We start from the raw sequence: 20,780 nt of genomic DNA, 5'->3' as shown, positions 1-20,780 counted from the left end.
TATACATCCAGAATTAGAAGTGTAGAAGTGTAGAGAAACAAGGAGTTTCATTGCAAGATATATCTGTAGTATATTGTTACATCACTTTGATATCAGCATGCAAGCAGTCTTCAAGCTACAAACGTCCAATTTACACTTGACTCCTAGTTACAAACTGGAGTGAGACAACAGGAAGTGAGGGGAAATCTAATCCTAGGAAGGGAAATTTTCAATTTGCCATTTTAAACCAATTAACTTGTAAACTAACTCAAGGCAGATTAAGTTACAACATCGTTCTCATAATGGTTATGGGTTTGTGTTTTTTTATTAGGCTGTAAAATTTTCAAAAAGGAAAATTGACTGATATACCAGCAGGGGAAGTTATTTGAAGAACTTGGCAATTTCTCCCCGTAAAATGAACTGAGCTATGATGTTTATGTGGTTTTTTGAATGTAAACTTGAAGGCTTATTGCTGCTAAGCATTTCAGTGTCTAGCTGGAAAAATTTACCCCATCCATTGAGATCACAGGTTAATTGGGCACCAGCAAGTATTAGCACAGATGTTTATGGAAGAGCACATGTTCTGCTTTAATTTTAATTGTGTTTGGACATTGAATTATATGTTTCTCAGAGCACTAAAATCTCAAGCGTTGAAACCGCCAGCCTTTTATATGATACTTTCCGAGATGCCTTCAGACTGAAAAAAAAATGGTGATGTTTCCCCTCATTTTTCAGTAAAGGGGAGAAACAAGTTTTAAATAAACACAAGCAAACATATCCGTAACGTAATTTAAATCTGCATCTCAGAGGAAAGTTAATAAACGGAGATATGAATATCTGTTGTTTTCTGCATTGATAATGTGTTTCTGTTCCGACACCTTGACTCAAACGGTTTTGTGGTCGTTATTTCCCTCAATTATATATGGTCTGAAGGTGGCCGTTGCATGCTCACAGGATGTATGGCTCAGCCTGTCCAAATATATGCCTACTTTGGGTTTAGCCTTTTTAAATGAATGCTGTTATTCACCCCTGTCCTGAGCGAAGGGGTGAGGTTAGATGTGTGCTCCGGTTGTTAGAGACCTGGTGCAGTCCTTGGCGCCTTTGGGGTTTTACAGCCAAATGCCAGAAGGCGTGTGCCTTGCTGTGGCCAGGAGGATTGGCTTTCAAGGGCCAACAGTAGATTTTCAGAGGGAAGGGGGGCAAAAGACAAAATTGGAAGAGGGTGGAGCTGCTTTCTGGCAGGAGGGGGTCGGTCTGTCTGGGTCAATGAATGATACTGTGCAGAGTGTTTGCAGCTCTGTCCACATGTGTGTGTGTGTTTATAGATGCGTCTGAAAGGATTTGAGGGCTGACTGGACAACATTTTCATTTAGCCTCAGAAAGCTGCTTCTTGTTAAGTTTCGAGAGTTTGAACATTTCCAGAGGACATCTCACTTCTTGAAGGAGCAATGCCCCACAGCAAGGTCCTTCGTCTCATCCTGCTGACACTGGCTGGAGTCCTGGTACCTTTTGTGAAAACTGGTACGTTGGATTTCTTCTCCCTTGTCAATGTTTTAGCTAGACCACTTACCTTTTTTTACCTGCTTCTCTCTGTTTCTTCTCCACCCCCAGCACTTCTTTTCCCAGCAAAGAGGGGACTTCTGCATGTTGATTGATAGATATCTCTTGAGGAAGTTCCTGAGAGAGGAATAGGAGTGAGAGACCTTTTGAGGACACTCTTGTCGCTTTCAGTGAGGAAAGTACAGAGCTTTATTTAGTGAGTTTGTGTTCATTTGGAAACCATGATACCTGGAAGATTCAAATCTTCAAAGAGGCTACCTGTTTGGAGGAAACTCCTTTAAATCAGAACTGTGTTTGACGTTATGCAACTCTCCAATTATGCAATTTGCCATTATCTGTAGAATTTAGTGTTATGAAATTATAGCTTTTTATGAGTTTTAGTGTGAAATGAGTACAAAAATAGACATGCAAGCAATCCATAGAGAAATCTCAGAAATCAAGCAGGACCTGCATAAGAGATTCAGTGGCCCAGTATCAGGCTTTCAGTGTCTTTTCTTGGCCTTTCTCCAATCTGTTGATTTATAGACTAAAACAAGGAGGCTAATGATAAAGAGCTTTAATTGCATAACATACATAGATGGCAGAACTTAATTTTTATTTGTGCTAAATGTAAAGTATTACATTGCAAATTCTGATTTTTTTTCCTTTCTAAAGCACAAAATATTTTGTTGACTGCCTTCGAATGATGGCAGCTCTATGATTGAGACCTCCAAGTCATTCTGTCATCAATAGCTCTGCTCAGGTCTTGCAGATTCAGAGCTTTAGCTTCCTTGATTGAGTCTATCCACCTGCAATGGGGTTTCCCTTTTTTTCTACTGCCTTCTACCTCTCTGGGAATTATTTTATTTTCTATTGGGTCATGTCTTCTTATCATATGTCCAAAGTATTGTCATCTTGGCTTCTAGGGAGAGTTCAGGCTTCATTTGCTCTGGGCTTATCGGTTTTTACTGGCAGTCTATAGAACTCTTCTGCAGCACCACGTCTCAAATGAATGGATTTTCTTCCTATCAGGCTTCTTCACTGTCTAGATTCCACAACTATACATAGAAATTGAAAATACAATGCCATGGGTAATCCTAATGTTAGTATTCAGTTATGTACCTTTGCAATGCAAGATTTGTTCTTGTTCCTACATATCTGCCCTACCAAATCTTAGTTTTCTTCTGATTTCTTGGCTGCATTCACTTAATGGCTGAGCCAAGGTATGGAACATCTATCCTCATAATCTATGCTCATGATTTTTTGCTTTGTTAATGTTTGACTATAAAACTGCTTTTGTACTTTTTTTCCTTGACTCACTTTAGTAGTCACTCTTAGTCTAGTAATTTCTACTAATAATATGGTATTTGCATATCTTAATTACTGATATTCTTTCCTTCCATTTATGCACACATATACTGTATATTGATATAAAGTTAACATATATAAATCGAATCCAATTTTATACACTTTCTCTAAAGTGTACACATGACTAAACTATAAAAAGTGGATTTCAAAGTGTACACAATGACTAAACTATAAGAAGTGGCTAATCAATTTATTTCAAGAGTCACTAACTAGAAGACTCTTTAGACAAGTCCATTTGCTCAGCTCTATTTGTGGAGAATTACAAGTAAAAGCAGAATTCGTTGCTGGGAAAATGGTTAAACAAACATGTGATTTTAAAGTGGGTATTTAAAAATAATCTATGAGTTCACCCCCAACTTTCTTTTAAACTTTTAGCTTGAATCCAGAGTATGTTAGTTGAATCTGGTTCCTAACATTTGGACCTAACTTCAACAGAGCCTGGATCCATCTCATTTAGTGATAATTCTAAAAATATCGATTTCACTCTTGCATTGAGCAAATTGTGTGTCAGTTAGAAAAACCTGTGGCTGTATGAGAAGAAATCTTTTATATGTCTATCCTCCTGTCTCTCACTTTCGGGAAAGAAATAACTTTTATAGTTGTTGTCATTGTTGTTATTTATTTATATCCTGCTTTATCTCTCCAAGGAGGACTTGAAGTGGCTATGGCACCTAAAATATCTTTACTGGATTATATCAGTGATTGAAGATCACTACTGAGCCACACCCTCTTTTTTTGTTGTTGTTCCTTTTTCTGTTTTAAGACAGGAATTTTGGGCAGAAGTTATTAATAATGTGGTTTGAAAGCTCTGTGACAGTTCTGTAGTGGAAACTATTTTCTTGCCATTATAAATATATATGGGAACAGAATATTGGGGATTTAGTGCTATGTTGAGCAATTATTGCTATATCCACCCTATCCCTTGTACATTAGGATTCAAAGCGCTAGTGACATTAAGCTGCTCAAACCATGTTTTGAAAACATTTGTTTCAATAGACAGTCCAGAACATTGCATCTGTAGTTTCTGACTATTTCGCTGATAAACAACATAATGGTGATGAGCTCCATCTTTTCATTAACCTATTAAGAAGGACTCAGCAACTGCTTAGAAAACGTTTTCATCTTTAAGAAGGAGCTTTACAGGTGAAAGAACAAAAAAACAGTGGGTCCTGCTGTATAAAATGTGTGTACACACACACATACAAAGGAAAGGAATATTTTAACAATAAGAGTATACTGTACAGTTGTAAAACAAAATATCGAGATAATTTCAAAAATGCGACATAATTGAACACAAATTGACAAATGCATATAATCAAAATATACAAGATTAGAAAACCATGTTAAACTAAAATTCCAAAAGCTTTGGAAAACAATAACACTTTTAATTGAGATTTAGAAATAATGAGGGACGAAGCAGTCCATAAATGTGCAGAGAGACAATGCCATGCGTATGGAGGAGTGAGTAAAAAAAGAACAAAACTGAATCAAGGAAGAGGTTATGTGCTGTCCTATGTTAATTGCATTGATTTTCTGTATTTGAAGTTGTCAAGAAGTTGAATTCGTATCACTTGATACAATACTGTCCTCATATTTGAACAGGGTATGTTCATGGGCTTTCCATGGATATGCAAAACTCCATTGCAATGAAGGACTCCCAACCCAAAAATACAATTGAGACACACTAGAATCCCTAGAAATTACCCAGAAAAGCCATATTTGCCAGAAATGGAGGAATGTAACTGCAAGTACCAGTCCCATGGATATGGGAGTAATATTTTATTAGCAAATTGAAATTTTCATTACAGGAGCAATAGCAAGGAGTCAACAGTAATGGTACAATTGTCTTTGAAACTAGAATTCACAAATGCTATTTTGTTATCAAGTAAATTCATCTTTTTTAAAGCCTTATATTCAGCATCATGACTCTCCAAAGAGATGAGTTAACTTCTCCTTATGACAGCCATCTCTGCATGGTATATACCAGTGGTTCCCAACCATTTTTGACCAGGGACCATTCTCCACCATTAGTACCAAAAGGGTTATGAATCAGTTTTTTTTAATCAACTTTAGATTCGGTTTGGGGAGCTGATTCAGAAAATTGCATTGGATAGACCACATCAGCTCTAGTTTCTGATACAGAACACATGCCATGGTCAGCAACCGGGAAGGAGTGGCAGGCGGTACAAAAGAAGCAGAAATAAAATAAATAAATAAAGAGGAAGGAGGCTCACGGACCATATTTTTGTCCTTACAGCCCACTGGTGGTCCACGCCCCACAGGTTAAGAACCACTGGTATACCCTCTCTTACTCACACATGCACCCTGCAAAATCTGTGTGTGGTAAATTGCAATAGATTAGTTCACACACACACATGCTAATTGTATCATTCACTACTTTACTTACCAAAAATTTGTGAACCGACTCAGGTGGCAAATTCTGTTTGAGAGGATATTAAATTGTTAATATTGATTGTGCTATGCCTCGTTCCTCTTTTGTTTAAATATTATATTTGTAGTGAGATCGACATTCATTTACAAACTGGCCCCTGTGTTCTTGAGCAAGTGATAACCTGCCTTGAGAATGTGTTACAAGACTAGGATTCAAATCTTCGTCCAGCACTCAACACATTATACTTTAGATTTCCTTGCTGGCTTTGCTTTAATGACACAAATAGAATATAAACAGGTGACAAGGAAATCCAACGAAACCCAAATGTATGTTTGCTTTATTACTAGGCAGTGTGCTATAGACCAAAATCCTAAATAGATACTAAAACCAGTAGTTGTGTCCTCATGTCACACCCGCAAATGAAAAGAACAAAACCAAAAATGATGAAGGAGGTTAATGGTTGTTTTTATTTTATTTGCTATTCTTGACCTACCTGGCAGAAAGGAATCGCTTGCCAAGCGAGGAAAGGGGGCACAGCCCATCTCCAGGTATGCCTAGATACATACAGCTTCCTGGCCTTTTTGTAAACAAGTTTATTTAACATTCAGTACGACTGTGGTGCTCTGTACAGGCTCATGCTTGAGCCCGCACCACCACAGACTTCCCTTTGTGCCCCGGAAGAATGGCTTCTTTCATCCACAGACTGGCCACATGCCCATTGTGGCTACCTGAGTCCGGACAGCCCACTCTTGGTCTCCAAATACATTTTGGGTCCCTGGTTTTCTATGTCAGCGCCTCTGGCTGTCCACAGTTGAGCCCTCCAAAGTGAGCACAGAGAGACTGATCTCAACCCAAAAACATTAACAATGTTTTACATCTTCAGTAGCTGAGAACCAGCCAAGGGCTTGGCCTTGATCCCCTTTGCCTTACGAAATACATACACAGAGCAGTTGGATACCCAAAACCTCAATCTTTCTGCAAACAGAAATGAAAGCAACTGAATCAACTGTCTGTGCAGATGTTTCTTCAGCACACACAAGCTTCGAACATAGAATGAACCAGTGTTAGATTAACGGACATTCGGCCACAGAGGAAAAGAGATGACCAGATCTTAATCTGGAACATGTGACCCAAGGCTAAAATTTTAATATTGCAGTCAGCATGAAAGATTGAAGGCTCCATTCCACATGAATATGGGCAGAGTATTGTATTAAACCTTCAGATCCTCCCTGCATAATTAAGGTTAGGGAGAAAAGCACACACAGGACCAAAATCTGGTTTACAGTACCTGCATATTCAAAATAGGCAACCATATATTATAATCAACGTTGTGCCCATTTCTGTAATATGCTTAGGTATATAGTGCTGATCTGTGATTTGATTTACGTACGTAAGGCATTGCGTTTTGCCATTATTTCTGTGCAAACCGCTTTGAGTCCCCCAGGGGTGAGAAAAGTATATAAATACTGTAAATAATAAATAAGTAATATCTAGTAATGCCTGAGGATATAGTTATGAAAAGACGTTCCCCACCTAATAAATACTGCTGTGATAGATATTGTGAGGTTTGAGTGTCCTGCATATTTAGGCAAAAGTAAAGTCCAGTAGTGTCTGACTCTGGGGTGTGGTGCTCATCTCAATTTCTAAGCCAAAGAGCCAGCATTATCCATAGACACCTCCAAGGTCATATGGCCAGCATGACTTTGTGGAGCACTGTTACCTCCCACTGGAGCGGTAGCTATTGATCTACTCACATTTGCATGTTTTCGAACTGCTAGGTTGGCAGAAGCTGGGGCTAACAGTGGTAGCTCATGCCGCTCCGCGGATTCGAACCTGCGACCTTTCGATCAGCAAATTCAGCAGCTCAGCGGTTTAATCCACTGTGCCACTGGGGGTTCCTGCATATTTAAGTTATCCAAAGTTTGTCCTATATTGGGAAAATAGCTCTACTTAAAAGGGCCACTTCTAGGAATATGTATATGTATCAAAAGCATTTTAAGGAATTTCTGTAGATAAATATTTTGTCTCTTGGATAAAGCCAGTAGATGATGAAGGGAAAGCTCCTTCTACCATTATTCGGAGGGGACCACTGGCAGCAGATGCCAGGCCAAAAGTCAAGTTACTGTTCTTCTACCGGCAGTTAGGAATGGTGGGAGTTGAAGTCCAAAACACCTGGAGGGCCAAAGTTTGTTCATGGCTGCTCTAGAGCCACTTCTCTTTCAGAGGATAAGGCTGTATTGTATCACATCGCTGGAAGGCAGCCTCATCCTTTAAACTGTGGCTTTATATATGGGGAAGATGCTGTTATCCCACTGAATTAAGACTGAACTGTCAGCCCAACTTCAGTAATAGTACTTGGAGACCACCTTGACCGTCCCGACTTTACCTCAGGCAGAATAGTAGCTTTGACTGGCCCTGGTTGGAAGGAGAGGGAGCTGCCAAGTTAGCATTAGAGTGAGGCTTTATTGCTGGAGAAAAGGTGAGGCTGAGGTGATACCACAGGAATACTCCTTGCAATCAATTTTAAAGCCTTTCCAGTACTCCCTCCCCCCCGCCCCAATTACAGGCTTTCCCCCCAAAAATGTGTAGCTGCATAGCAAGGGACAGGTAATCTGTGTAACATGTATGGCTAGCCCACATCAGTATCTGCAAATTTTGTAAGCAGTGATGTGTTTCTTAACACACACAACTGGATAGTTTTCCACATCTGTGAGGTGGCATTTCTAGTCTCTGCCTCTGCTAACATACATGTTAAGATACTTGTGCTGTGTCTTTTTTTATCCCAATTTAAAGAACAAATATGTAATGATTCAGTTGTGTGTCGTGTTGTTTGTGAGTGCAACTTATGTCCTAAGAGAAATCATTATGGGGGCAAAGATCCTTTGCAAATGAGATTTGAATGAACATTTTAACATTTACCTTTTGTTTATGGCAGTGTTTCTCAGCCTTGGGGTCGGGACCCCTGGGGGGTGTTAGAGGGGATCGTCAAAGGGTTTGAATGCTCTTTGGTTGTAGGTGCCCTTGGTTGTATAAATCCCAGCAGCTACAACTCCCAAATGTCAAGGTCTATTTTCCCCAAGCTCCACCAGTGTTCACATTTGGGCATATTGAGTATTCATGCCAAGTTTGGTCCAGATCCATCATTGTTTGAGTCTACAGTGTTCTCTGTCTGTAAGTGAACTACAACTCCAAAACTCAAGGTCAGTGCCCACCAAACCCTTCCAGTATTTTCTGTTGGTCATGGGAGTTCTGTGTGACAAGTTTGGTTCAGTTCCATCATTGGTGGTGTTCAGAATGCCAAACCCACCATTATTCAAATTTGGACGTATTCAGTATTTGTGCCAAACTTGGTCCAGTGAATGAAAATACATCCTGCATATCAGCTGTTTACATTACGATTCATAATAGTAGCAAAATTACAGTTGTGAAGTAGCAATGAAAATAATGTTATGGTTGGGGGTCACCACAATATGAGGAACTGTATTAAGGGGTCGTGGCATTAGGAAGGTTGAGAACCACTGATTTATGGGATATTACAATACAAGGAGATGCCCTCAATGAAACATTGTTTTGGATTAAAACTTCAAACACTTATTGCTTCCTCCCCCCCCCCCCCCCCGCCCCTTTCTCCTTTTCTCCTTTTATGTCATTATCTTCCCTCCCTCATAGGTGATTCATAGGTAAAAAATTATAGCAAAATAGCACAAACCATTAAATCCATACACTTCTGTCAGTATTACGAGGTCAGGAATTTCCTAGCATCTCAGATTTTAGGAAGAACCCTGAGACCTAGGCATGACTAGGGCTGATGTCACTGAAGCAGTGATGTCACAGGAAGCAGACCTAGGTGATGTCATTAAGCACCTAAGTTAAACATCAACGACAGTTGGCCAGAGCATGTCAATCACATATAAAGCACACAATCTAACAAATGAGAAATCATTTTTCAGGTTCCAAATAAACACTGCAGTGAATAGAAAAAGTACAAACTTTTCCCATCTCTGTCTTTAACATTTTTGTGAGCAGGACTTTCAACAGACATGGGAGTGGCCTAATGAATAATACTATGCTTCATGGGCAGAAGACACCAGTCAGGAATTTCACACCTGGAAAATGCATGATGCATTTTTCTTTAGCATAAGTTCCTGAAGCCACTGGTCCTCAAAATGGTGTGTACCTCATCAATATATGTAATATTAGTTTTTTAATTGTGTCAGAAGCAGCTTGAGAAACTTCCAGTTGCTTCTGGTGTGAGAGAACTGGCTGCCTGCAAGGACGTCGCCCAGGGGACGCCTGGATGTTTTACCATCTTGTGGGGCGCTTCTCTCATCTCCCTGCATGGGAAGCTGGAGCTGACAGATGAGAGCTCACTCCATCTTGCAGATTTCAACCACCGACCTTCAGATCAGCAGTCCAGCCAGCACAAGGGTTTAATCCATTGTGCCACCGTGGCTCCTTGTAATATCGGTGTCTTATATGATGTCTTTAAAATATGCTTATAGAGGAAATTTAAGTAGATTTGGGGGTTTTCAGTTCTGACTATCCCCACCAAGAAGACATGCACAGACACCACTGTGAACAGCGAAAAATTGAAAACTGAAAATCTCTTGCCTGCAAATGTATGAACAACAGTGGTGAGAGTTGCATTTCTTAGTTGGACAGTTGAAAAAGCCAGCCTCTCTGCACCCTATAGCAGGATCCCAAAAACATAGATTTGATATTTCAGCATTTTCAGCTTAATAATTACCTTGGCAGCTTTCCAGAAAGTCCTTCAAAAGTCTGCCAAAAGTAGCATCCGCTTTCCAAATTTTGAGCCTGTGGCTCAATTTAACAGCTGAATGACCAATCACTTTTATAGGAGAGGTCATAGAATTACTGTATATACTGTATACATTGACCTGCATAACGTTTTGGGGCCAAAACTATGGATTTTGATATGACCTTGGATAAGTTGAGGGCCATTCCTTGGAGAGGGGAAAACACCAAAACCACCACTGCCATTTCCCTACTATAACATTCAACCTGACTGTCCCTTATGAAGACCTTGAGCCAGTGATCAATATAATTTTGTGCCATCAGCCCTGACTAGTTAGCCCGAATCCTTCCAAAGTCCAAAATAAGGCAAAGGACAATATAATCCTAGGCCACCAGCCTTGACTGGCTCACCCTGCTCCTTCCAATTATTCAAGCAGTGTTGATGTGCATTAGAATTGTGTTCCCAATGTATATTGTACCATTGATTACGTTTGTAATACTTTTTTTGCTGTCTTAAATAGGCTCATCCCAGTTGTGTCTGTTTCTTTTATACAGTGTATTTCCTTCAGTGAAACGTTGTTCATGCTGTGTCTACTGGCAAGATACCATTAGCTTTTGGCCACAGCTATATGGCCAGATGGTTATCTCATTGCTATTAGAAATCTTTGGATGCCCTGCTCCATCTTTTCAGCTTGGTGTGACATTTCCAGCGGTTTCGACAGAGCTCTGCAGAATGTCTCCTGTTCTTGCGAGGGCCTCTGCTTCATCCCACCTGAACAAAATAAGCATTGATCACTGCCTTCTGGGTCCAGCCCATATATAAACAGTAGTGGCTTTTTTAGTTGCTCCAGAGTCCGTTTGCAGGGGGGGAAAACAGGACACTGAGACTTCAAAGAAAACGTCGTTTTCTTGGAATCTCACCTGAGAAGGCAACATAGGGGCACCGTTGGGGGAAGCTCTGGGTTCCTGTCTGCCCAGGTTCTGTGGCTGTGAGCCCTTCCTATCCTCTTCTACTGGCAGGAAAAGTCTGTTTCTGGAAATAAGAAGCTAACATTGTGGGCAGGGAAAAGATTGCCAATGCAGAAGCTCCATTAATCTTGCAACTGTACTCGGTGCTCAGCACCTTCTCAGGACGGTTGGTTGTTCAAAATCTTGCACTGCTGTTGTTTTCCAGGCTGTAAATTGAAGGAGAGGTTCTCAAAGCACACATACAGATAGATAATTTTACATGTCCAGCATCTAACAGATGACAAGCAATGTTGCCAGACAGAGTTTAAGACAGTGCTCCTGTAACTTTAATCCTTGCAGAGTTTAGCCACAAGAATGGAGTTGGGGACTACACTAAAATCTGTTTAATGATCATGTTTAATGAAGTATTGGAGCCCTGTCCTGGATCCTAATTACAAGTTGACTTCGCAAGGAAAGAAAAGGTTTCTCAGGGCCCTTCCACACAGCCCTGCCTGTAAAGGCAGAATCTCACATTATCTGAGTGTGGACTTAGATACTTACTCACTTACTTAGGTGATCCCTCGTTGTCCGAGTAGGATCGGTGTACTGGCAGTGGGTACGTAGGTGACTGTGGAGCCCTATTCTTGTCCTGTATGTTCTCCTGCAGTGAGGGCATCAGTTTCCAGGTGGAAGGCGGCCCCAGTCGGGGTTGGCTTGATGCACCTTCCTCTTGGCATGTTTCTCTCTTTCGCCTTCCATTCGTGCCTCTTCAAATTCTACAGCACTGCTGGTCATAGCTGACCTCCTGCTGGAGCGCTCAAGGGCCAGGGCTTCCCAGTTTTCAGTGTCTATGTCAGAGTTTTTAAGGTTGGCTTTAAGCCCATCTTTAAATTGGTTTGTTTTTATTTTTCTTGGAAGACACCTATGCGTGAGCTTTTTTAATGTGTGGAGGTTAGTGCACAGCTGATCAACACACAGACTTCACAGAGTGAGGTTCCACTGATGGCATACTTAACATGATGACTGTGGCTTCTCAATCTGTTGCAGCTTTCTTCCGCCTTCACAGCCGTTGTAACATATACCATGTTATCCTCTGCCTCTATCGTTGAGGTCTTTGGGTCTTTGGACTGTGCTTGGTCTGGAACCTCCCCCGTGGTCACTCCTGGGAGTGCACAACTCCAGTCATTGTGCCTACAGGTTCATTGGAACATGCAAGCCCCCTTACCATGACAAGGTGACAGTCCATTGAGGGGGACTCAGATAACCCAGTTCAAAGCAGATATTGTGGGATTTTCTCCCGTGATATTCTGGGATCTAGGGCTGTGTGAAAGGCCCCTCAATTCCTTTGAAGAGGCAATGAAAAATGTGGCCAGAAATCAATGGTAAATGACCATGTAGCCATCGACCTTCCCACATTTTGGTCTCCAAGGCCCAAAAGAGAAAAGACAAGTTAAGCCTGAATACATAAATATTAAAGCAGGCATGGGCAGACTTCAGCCCTACAAATGTTTTGGATTTCAACTCCCACAATTCCTAACAGCCTACTGTTTGTGGAAGTTGAAGTCCAAAATATCCGAAGGGCCGAAGTTTGTCCATGCCTCTGTGAAAGGAACATAGCAAGGTATTAGTTGGGAAAGTAAATCAACAGAATGTACTATTAAACAGGCTATGAGATCTCCATGGCAAAATCTAAGACCAAGGACTGTCCCTGATGATGTCATGGGATGGAACTCAGTAACATCATTAGACACTAAATAGGAAACATAAATGTTCACAACTTGTCATTCGAACACAAACACATAGACAACATCTTTCTGTGGCTGAAAATTGGGTGTCTTTGCCATTTTTACAAAATTCAGCTAACTGCACCACCAAAAGTTTCCGTGCCTCACCAGAGGTGTGCATTGCATCTCACCTGGAGCTGATTATAAAAATTGAAGCCCTGCCTATTACCCAGAAGGGATTAACAAAAACTGGACCCAAGTGCGCTGACATCTGTCAACTATGGGTCCTTCCACACAGCCCTATATCCCAGAATATCAAGGCAGAAAATCCTACATTATCTGAGTGTGGACAGATAATCCACTTCAAAGCAAATGTTTGTGGGCTTGTTGATTGTGAGCAGCTGCTGCCTGGTTTCTTGCTTCTTTGTTCTTCCCTAAAGTCTCCTCCCTACCTCCAAACATTAGAAGCAGCAGCATTTATTCAAGTCATTTTTCTCAATGCTAAAAAATAGTAAATCCATAATATTGTGAAGTAATATGATGGAGAATATTCAGAAGATAATGTGCAAAGTATTCTTGCAGAGGCAGAATGTGAGGAAGAGAAAGATCTCTGAAATATACACAAAACTGTCTTTCCATAAGACTTCGTTCTACTATTATGTGCCCTGCCATGATGGTTATCTTTTGTTCTGGAAGAGTGTGATTCTTTTCAAAAAATCACTTGAGTATTGTACATTTTCCTCACCAAGTTTTGCCATGTTTATTTTTCCAATTAGACAACAACAGAAAAACAAACAAAGTACAGCACCTCAACTGCCCCAGCTGTGCTCCTAGAACTGGAACAGTTGAGTAAGAAAAAATAATGGCCCTAGGCACTTGTGTTACTGTGTGTTTGTTTTGCTGTCCTCTTTTACATAATCTCTGGTACTGTTTTCTTTTTCCTGTGCTTTACAAATAGGCACTTTCTTCTGCGTTTCTTCTATTGGGCTTTTCCGGTCCCCTCTTTTTAAACATATCCAGAATAATGCATTTCTCTTAATGAATATTCTGAATAAGAGGCCCATGAAGTGATTTCTCCTCCAGTGCTTCTTGTTTTGTAGATTCATCCTTTCTCCTTCTGACCTTTCTTTTAAGGTTTTTGAAAGCTGAAAAATAGTATCACATGAAGGTATTCAAGTGGCAAATTGTACTTTTTGTGTGTGTGTGGAGATGACTTGCCAAAACCTGCAGTTGGCCCTCCACACTTGTGGGTTTGACTTTCGCGGATTTTATTATTTATTGATTTGTCTTAAATGTTTTTGTTAGGAATCTCTAAGTTCTTCCATGCAGTGGAAGGTGGCCATAGAGTTATGCTGGAGGACCTAGATATTCCTAGCGTGGTGTTCTCTCAGATAAAGAAAACATTGCACTGGCTGCCACTTCCTTTCCTGATTCAAGGTCCTTTCTTGATTCGAGGTCCTATTTACCTATCTGACCACATTGTCTCATACCAACCTGCCCGAACGTTAAGATCTTCTAGTGAGGCCCTCCTCCTGTTGCTACCACCATTGCAAATGCGGTTTGCGGTGATGAGAGAAAGGGCCTTCTCGGTGGCCGCTCCAACCTTTTGGAAATCCCTCCCCAGGGAGGTTAAAACAGTCCTTTTCCTGGCATCTTTTAAAAAGCAGCTAAAGACCTTCCTGCTCGCACAAGCTTTTGATGAAGACATTTAGCTGTAATGACAGGAAGGCTAACTTTTATTGACTCATGCTAATATTTATCATCTGTCTTGCTGAGTTTATTATTTATATTTATTTACATCACTTATATCCTGCCCATATCAGCCCGCAGGTGACTCAGTTGCCTGCAATAATTGTATTAGGCAAATGTTTTAAAATATGTTTATTTATTTCTTATTGTAAATTTGTTTTTATATGCATATTGTTTTGTATGGTCTTTTATATAATGTTGTAAGCTGCTTTGGATCCTGTTTAGGGAGAAAAGCGGGATATAAATAAAGATTTATTCTTCTTCTTCTTCACATTTTTTCCCCTTTCATGGGGGTCTTGCACCTCTAACCACAGCAAATGTAGATGTCTGAATGTAAATAGATTTTAAATGTTGAATTATGTTCATTATTATGTTAAACTACAGTGTAATGTCCTTTGGGTAGGCTTTCATGGTGGAGATTCAATTTTAGCCTCTGGCTTTTCAGGCACGTCTTACTCTCCATTTCCATCATGTGTGGGCCAGACATAATTTGCTCCCAGACCCTCATATTTGCTGCCGATGCGAACAACATTGTGTACAGTATTTTAAAACATACCCAAAAGATGCATTTGTGAGGGAAGTAAGTTATAAAGAAAAGGGGACAATGTGTTGTCAAAGACTTTCATGGCCAGAATCACTGAGTTGCTGTGAGTTTTCCAGGCTGTATGGCCATGTTCCAGAAGCATTCAATTCTGATATTTTGCCCACATCTATGGCAGGCATCCTCAGAGGTTGTGAGGTCTATGGCAAACTAGGCAACAATGGAATGTGATATGTCCAGGGTGGGAGAAAGAACTCTTGTCTGCTTGGGGCAAGTGTGAATGTTGCAAATGCTCACCTGATTAGCACTGAATGGGCTTGCAGCTTTAAAGCCTGGCTGGTTGCTGCATGGGGGAATCCAGGCAGCAACCAAAAGGGGACAGATTTCACCCTTTTAAAGAAAATCCGAAAGAAGTTGACTGAACATGGATGTACGGCGAAATCCCACTGATATGAGAATTCGTAAATGTGGACCCACCTCTGTGTACACATGGCAAGCCATGTGGGGACATAACTGTCCTCGGAACAAAAAGGGAGGGAGGGAGGAAGGAAGGAAGGAAGAGAGGAAGGAAGAAAGACAAGAGATGAAGTAACTTTTTGAAATGATAATGATTTAAGCATACCACTAGATGCTGCTGTAGATTTCAGATTTACTATGGAATGGCTGAAGAGTTCTTAAGACATTGTCCAGAAGAGGGCAATGCTCCCTCTTCTTTGCTGTCTATTCAGTTGCTGCTTGCCTATGTAGAAAATGGTATAGTACAATATAGTAATATATAATACTAATATTGTCCTATGCTAATAATTATAATATATTGTATGTACATATAATATTGATCATAATATTGTAATACAATATAATATAATAATAGCACAATATAATATTTTAATAATTATATATTTTATATTACATGTAATATTACTAATAATATTGCAGTGTAGTGGTATAGTACAATATAGTAATACATAATACTAATATTGTGCTATGCTAATAATTATAATATATTGTATTTACATATAATATTGATCATAATATTGTAATACAATATAATAATAATACAATATAATATTTTAATAATTATATATTTTATATTACATGTAATATTACTAATAATATTGCAGTGTAGTGGTATAGTACAATATAGTAATACATAATACTAGTATTGTGCTATGCTAATAATATAATATATTGTATGTACATATAACTTGTAAGCCACTCTGAGTGCCCTTTGAGGTAAGAAGGGTGGCATATAAATGTCATAAATAAATAAATGTTACTGAAACTTTACTGGAAAGATGGTGGGAGCCTTGGACTGGATGGTCAAAAGACTAACCAGGCATTTTTGCTTTTTCCTGCAGAATATCCCCAAGGACCTTTCCCAACGCTATGGAATGATCCTCCGGAGCTGCCATCAGGCGGAGGTCCCTTGGAAACCACCCCCAGCCCCCGCTTCTCAGATTCTCCAGGATTCCCACCTTATACTTCTGATTATGAGCCAGAGGACACAACCCACCTCCACCAGCTGGATAACGGGAATGGTACATGAGCTTGCTGAGATCACTGCTCTCTTTTTCTCTTTTCTGCCACCACTTTAATGTGCTGAGTTGCACTGGAGATACTGGTTGGGTTCTTGTCATTTCCTTTCAATACAGCTGTGAAGAAATCTTTCCTTTTGTGGGGGACACAGATCATGAGCATCATCAGCATATGCCTCACAAGGAAGAACCCTACTAAATTCCATGATTGTTTTTTTCCCATTCCCACCAACATATCTTATTGACCAGTGCTATCCAGAATGGTGGTCACTGAACCAGTGCTAGTCCCCCAATCATTGCCTGTCAATTATCAAAGTGTTATCCAGGAAGGAAGGAAGGGTTCTAATATAGTTTGTGTTAACTATGGGTTAGAAAAAGAAATGTTCTTTGATCTGATGTTGGCTTGTATCTATAAACATAGTTAATATTGAATTGGATATAAAAAGGAATTAAAGTGAGTAGAGAGGTAGTTATACAAGTCCATGCATGTAGCCATATTTTAACATTACATGAATATGAAGTCACTCTGTATTGTTAATCAGAAATATGTGTCACTCAGACTGTTTTGACCTTGCAAGAATGCACACTCTGCTTCATAGAATCATAGAGTTGAATGAGACTGCATGGGCCATCTAGTCCAACCCCCTGCCAGGCAGGAAAACACATTCAAAGCACCTTCGACAGATGGCCATCCAGCCTCTGTTTAAAAGCCTCCAAGGAAGAAGCTTCCACCACACTCAGAGACAGAGAGTTCCACTGCTGAACTACTCTTAGTCAGGATTTTCTTCCTAATGTTCAGCTGGAATCTCCTTTCCTGTCATTTGAACCCATTGCTCCAGCTCCTATGACCCCTTCATATGGAGCATTTTTGCCCTGTTTTGCCACTTTGCTTTGTGGCAAGGATGGGGCCTGCCATACGTTATCACATGACACATGGCAGGCCCCACTCACTTTCCTCCCAAAGTCGGAAGCAAGCCCCGAAAGGGGCTTCTTCCCCCACAATGGGGAGGAAAGTATATTTTGGGTAGCTCTGTCAGAGCTACCCAAAGTATACTTTCCTCCCCATTGTGGGGGAAGAAGCACATCACTTTCCTCCCATTTCCCCATGTGATGACAGAAAGGATAGCGGGGCAATGCATGTTACCGTCTTTTCTGCCATCTGATGGTGGGAGGGAAAAGGTGCCAAAGCACCCTCTCCCATCCCTACCATGTGATAAGGGGAGGAGGGAGCGCAGGGTGCTACGAGCCACCCATGCACCTTCCCTTTCGCTAGTGATTGTCGGCGCAATAGCACACTCCAAAAAGGTCCCTGGTTTCTAGGGCAGCAGAAAACAAGCTTGCTCTCTCCACCTTATGACATCCTTTCACATATTTATATATGGTGTCATGTCTCCTCTCAACCTTCTCTTCTGCAGGCTAAACATACCCAGCTCTTTAAGACACTCCTCCTAGGGATTCATGATCTCCAGCTCTTTGGTCATTTTAGTTGCCCTCTTCTGGATATGTTTCAGTTTGTCAATATCTGTTTTGAACTGTGGTGCCCAGAATTGGACACAGTATTCTAGGCGATGTCTGACCAAAGCAGAATAGAGAGGCACCATGACTTCCCTTGATCTAGACCAGTGGTTCTCAACCTGTGGGTCCCCAGGTGTTTTGGCTTATAACTCCTAGAAATCCCAGCCAGTTTACCAGCTGTTAGGATTTCTGGGAGTTGAAGGCCAAAGCATCTGAGGACCCACAGGTTGAGAACCATCGATCTAGACACTATACTCCTTTTCATGCAGCCTAAAATCCCATTGACTTTTAAAGCTCTTGGCTCACATTCAACTTGTTGTCCACAAAGACTCCAAGATCTTTTCACATGGACTATTAACGAGCCAGGCATCACCCAATTTGTACCTTTGCGTTCCATTTTTTTGGGCCTAAGTTGAAATTCTCATTGCTAGTTTTGTCCCAGCTCTCCAATCTGTTAAGATAGTTTTGAATTCTGATGCTGTCTTCTGGAGTGTTAACTATTCCTCCTAATTTGATGTCATCTGCAAACTTGATAAGCATGCCCTCTAAACCTTCATCTAATTAATAAGTTTCCTCCACCTCCTTGGTTCTACATTTTTAAAAAGAAGAGGAGTGTTTCCTTATTCCTGTGCTCTGACCTAGATTGGCCTTCCCGCTAAAAATAGTTGTCAACAACTGGCTTAAAGAATATGACAGAAGGGTTTTATAGACAGTATTGCTTAAGTTGATCCAATACTATTCAGTAATATTATCCTCCTGCAACTGCAGTTTTTAGCAGACATTTATGCTGGAATGTATAATCCGATGTCACGCAAGCAGATCTTTTTATGTTGCCTCCCTGTCTACAGTGCTTCACAAATCTCAGGCTGCTCCAGAGAATTCTCCAGAGCACTGCTTCTTAAACTGTGGTTCCTGACCCCAAGCTCAATGTTGGGATCATGAAAAAATTGGCAACAGTAAATGTTTTCTGAATGTCACATAGTGTCTGTGGACTCTGCAGAAAATGCTTCAGCTGTACTCCACAAAAACAAAAATCAGCCAGTTTAGCAAGTCTCACAAATTTTCAGTAAATTACGGATTTTATACCTATTTTATATACCTATATACTTGAGTTCATGGAAAGGGGTTTCAAATGGGAAAAGTTTAAGAAGTCCTGCTCTAGAGGAGCTATTAAAGATATGCAAGGAGGAATTACACTGTCTGCATTGCATTAATAGAAGAATTTAAGTACATGTTAAATACAACTTTCAATGCCTATTGCTATGTGAAAACTTTCCACCACATTTGCCTTGTTTTCCTGAATTAATCAATATTTTCCCCTGTCCCTCTTTATCACCTGCAGGGTCATTGGGTCCGGGAGCCATTGGTGCCATTGTGATTGCTGCTCTGCTGGGCACATCTGTGATTGTGGCCTTGATTGTCATCACCCTGAGAAAGTTCTCAGCTTCCTGAAATCAATAAAAAGTTATTTTTTTCCTAATATACACTTGTCCAAGCTCCCTCCTTCTTCTCTGCTTGTGTTTTCTATGTGTGAGAGATTAAAAGCAAGATCCTTTAGCACCTGTACTACTCAAACGCCACAGGAAATCCTGCTTCTTGAATGACTTGTAATTGGGGCTATGATAAAAATACTTTGAAAGTACAGGTTGAGTATCCCTTATTCGAAATGCTTGGAATCAGAAGTGTTTAGATTTCCATTTCTTCCCAATTTGTTAATATATATAATGAGATGGGATTGAAGCCTAAACACAAAATTAATTACTTAATGTTTCATATACATCTTATGCACATAGCCTGAAGGAGGTTTTATGTGTTTGTGCAGGAATCAAAGTTTATGTGCACTGAACCATCAGAGAGCAAAGGTGATACCGGCTCAGCCATCTACCGTGTTTCCCTGAAAATAAGGAATACCCATAAAATAAGCTGTAGCAAGATTTCTAAGCATTTGCGCAATATAAGCCATACCTCAAAAATAAGACGTAGTGATACAAGCTGAAACATAGTGGAGACATAGAAAGTGAAATGCATGAACTTTCCGCAGTGACGGCAGAGGCGAGTCCGGGATTCCCTCCCTCTCACTTCCCTCCTCCTCCTCCTCTTCCTTCTCCTCCTCCTCCTCCTTTTCCTCCTTCTCCTTCTGTTCTTTCTTCCCGCCAGGCCAGGCCAGGCCAGGCCAGGCAAGGCAAGGCTTCCTCTTCAAGTGAATGAGAGATGGAGTGAGTTACCAGCTCCAACAGGGCCATAGTTAGCGGCACTGTTTCCCTTTGGCCGTCCCCAGGAAGCTTCTTCAGTGAAGTGAGGAGCAGGGTGCTCTGCTTTAGCTATTGTGTGTCCTCAGGGGGAAGAAATAAAGCTGTGGCTGCCGTTTTACTCAGCACTATATTAAAATAAATGCAGATTGTTGTACTATACTCAATAAAAATAAGACATCCCCTGAAAATAAGCCATAGTGTGTCTTCTTGAGGAAAAACAAATATAAGACAAATATAAGACAATTTTGGGGAAACACAGTATGCAGACAATTTTGCAATTTGGAACATTTTGGATTTTGGAATTCCACATAAAGGATGCTCAACTTGTTTCTTGGTTATCTGTTGCACTAACGAACTTTTGGAAAGTACCTATATACCTATATACAGATTAAGTATCAACTTGAGGAAAATGTTTTTTCCACATTCCACTGTGATTAAAGTATAAAAGGAACACATGCATATTGCGGAAGTAAGAAATATGTG

The 20,780-nt window shown here is 40.5% G+C and overlaps 1 protein-coding gene across 2 annotated transcripts; it reads left to right on the top strand.

Annotated features, from left to right (window-relative positions):
* The first annotated feature begins 1,031 nt into the window (after nucleotides 1-1,031).
* On the top strand, nucleotides 1,032-19,527 carry SNORC (secondary ossification center associated regulator of chondrocyte maturation). 2 transcript variants are annotated; one of them, XM_060766804.2, is made up of 3 exons: nucleotides 1,032-1,108; nucleotides 16,354-16,533; nucleotides 19,388-19,527. In XM_060766804.2, the coding sequence occupies exons 1-3, from the start codon at nucleotides 1,036-1,038 to the stop codon at nucleotides 19,495-19,497; spliced, it is 363 nt and encodes a 120-aa protein (XP_060622787.1). In that variant the 5' UTR covers nucleotides 1,032-1,035; the 3' UTR covers nucleotides 19,498-19,527. The 2 variants fall into 2 exon arrangements, with proteins under 2 accessions (XP_060622787.1, XP_060622786.1); XM_060766803.2 differs by lacking the exon at nucleotides 1,032-1,108 and adding an exon at nucleotides 1,320-1,500.
* Nucleotides 19,528-20,780: the final 1,253 nt, after the last annotated feature.

This window comes from Anolis sagrei, chromosome 3 (genome assembly GCF_037176765.1).
Source record: "Anolis sagrei isolate rAnoSag1 chromosome 3, rAnoSag1.mat, whole genome shotgun sequence".
Classification (NCBI taxonomy): Eukaryota; Metazoa; Chordata; class Lepidosauria; order Squamata; family Dactyloidae; genus Anolis; species Anolis sagrei.
The sequence above is the reverse complement of the archived record's forward strand: the minus strand, read 5'-3'. Positions and strand labels throughout refer to the sequence as shown.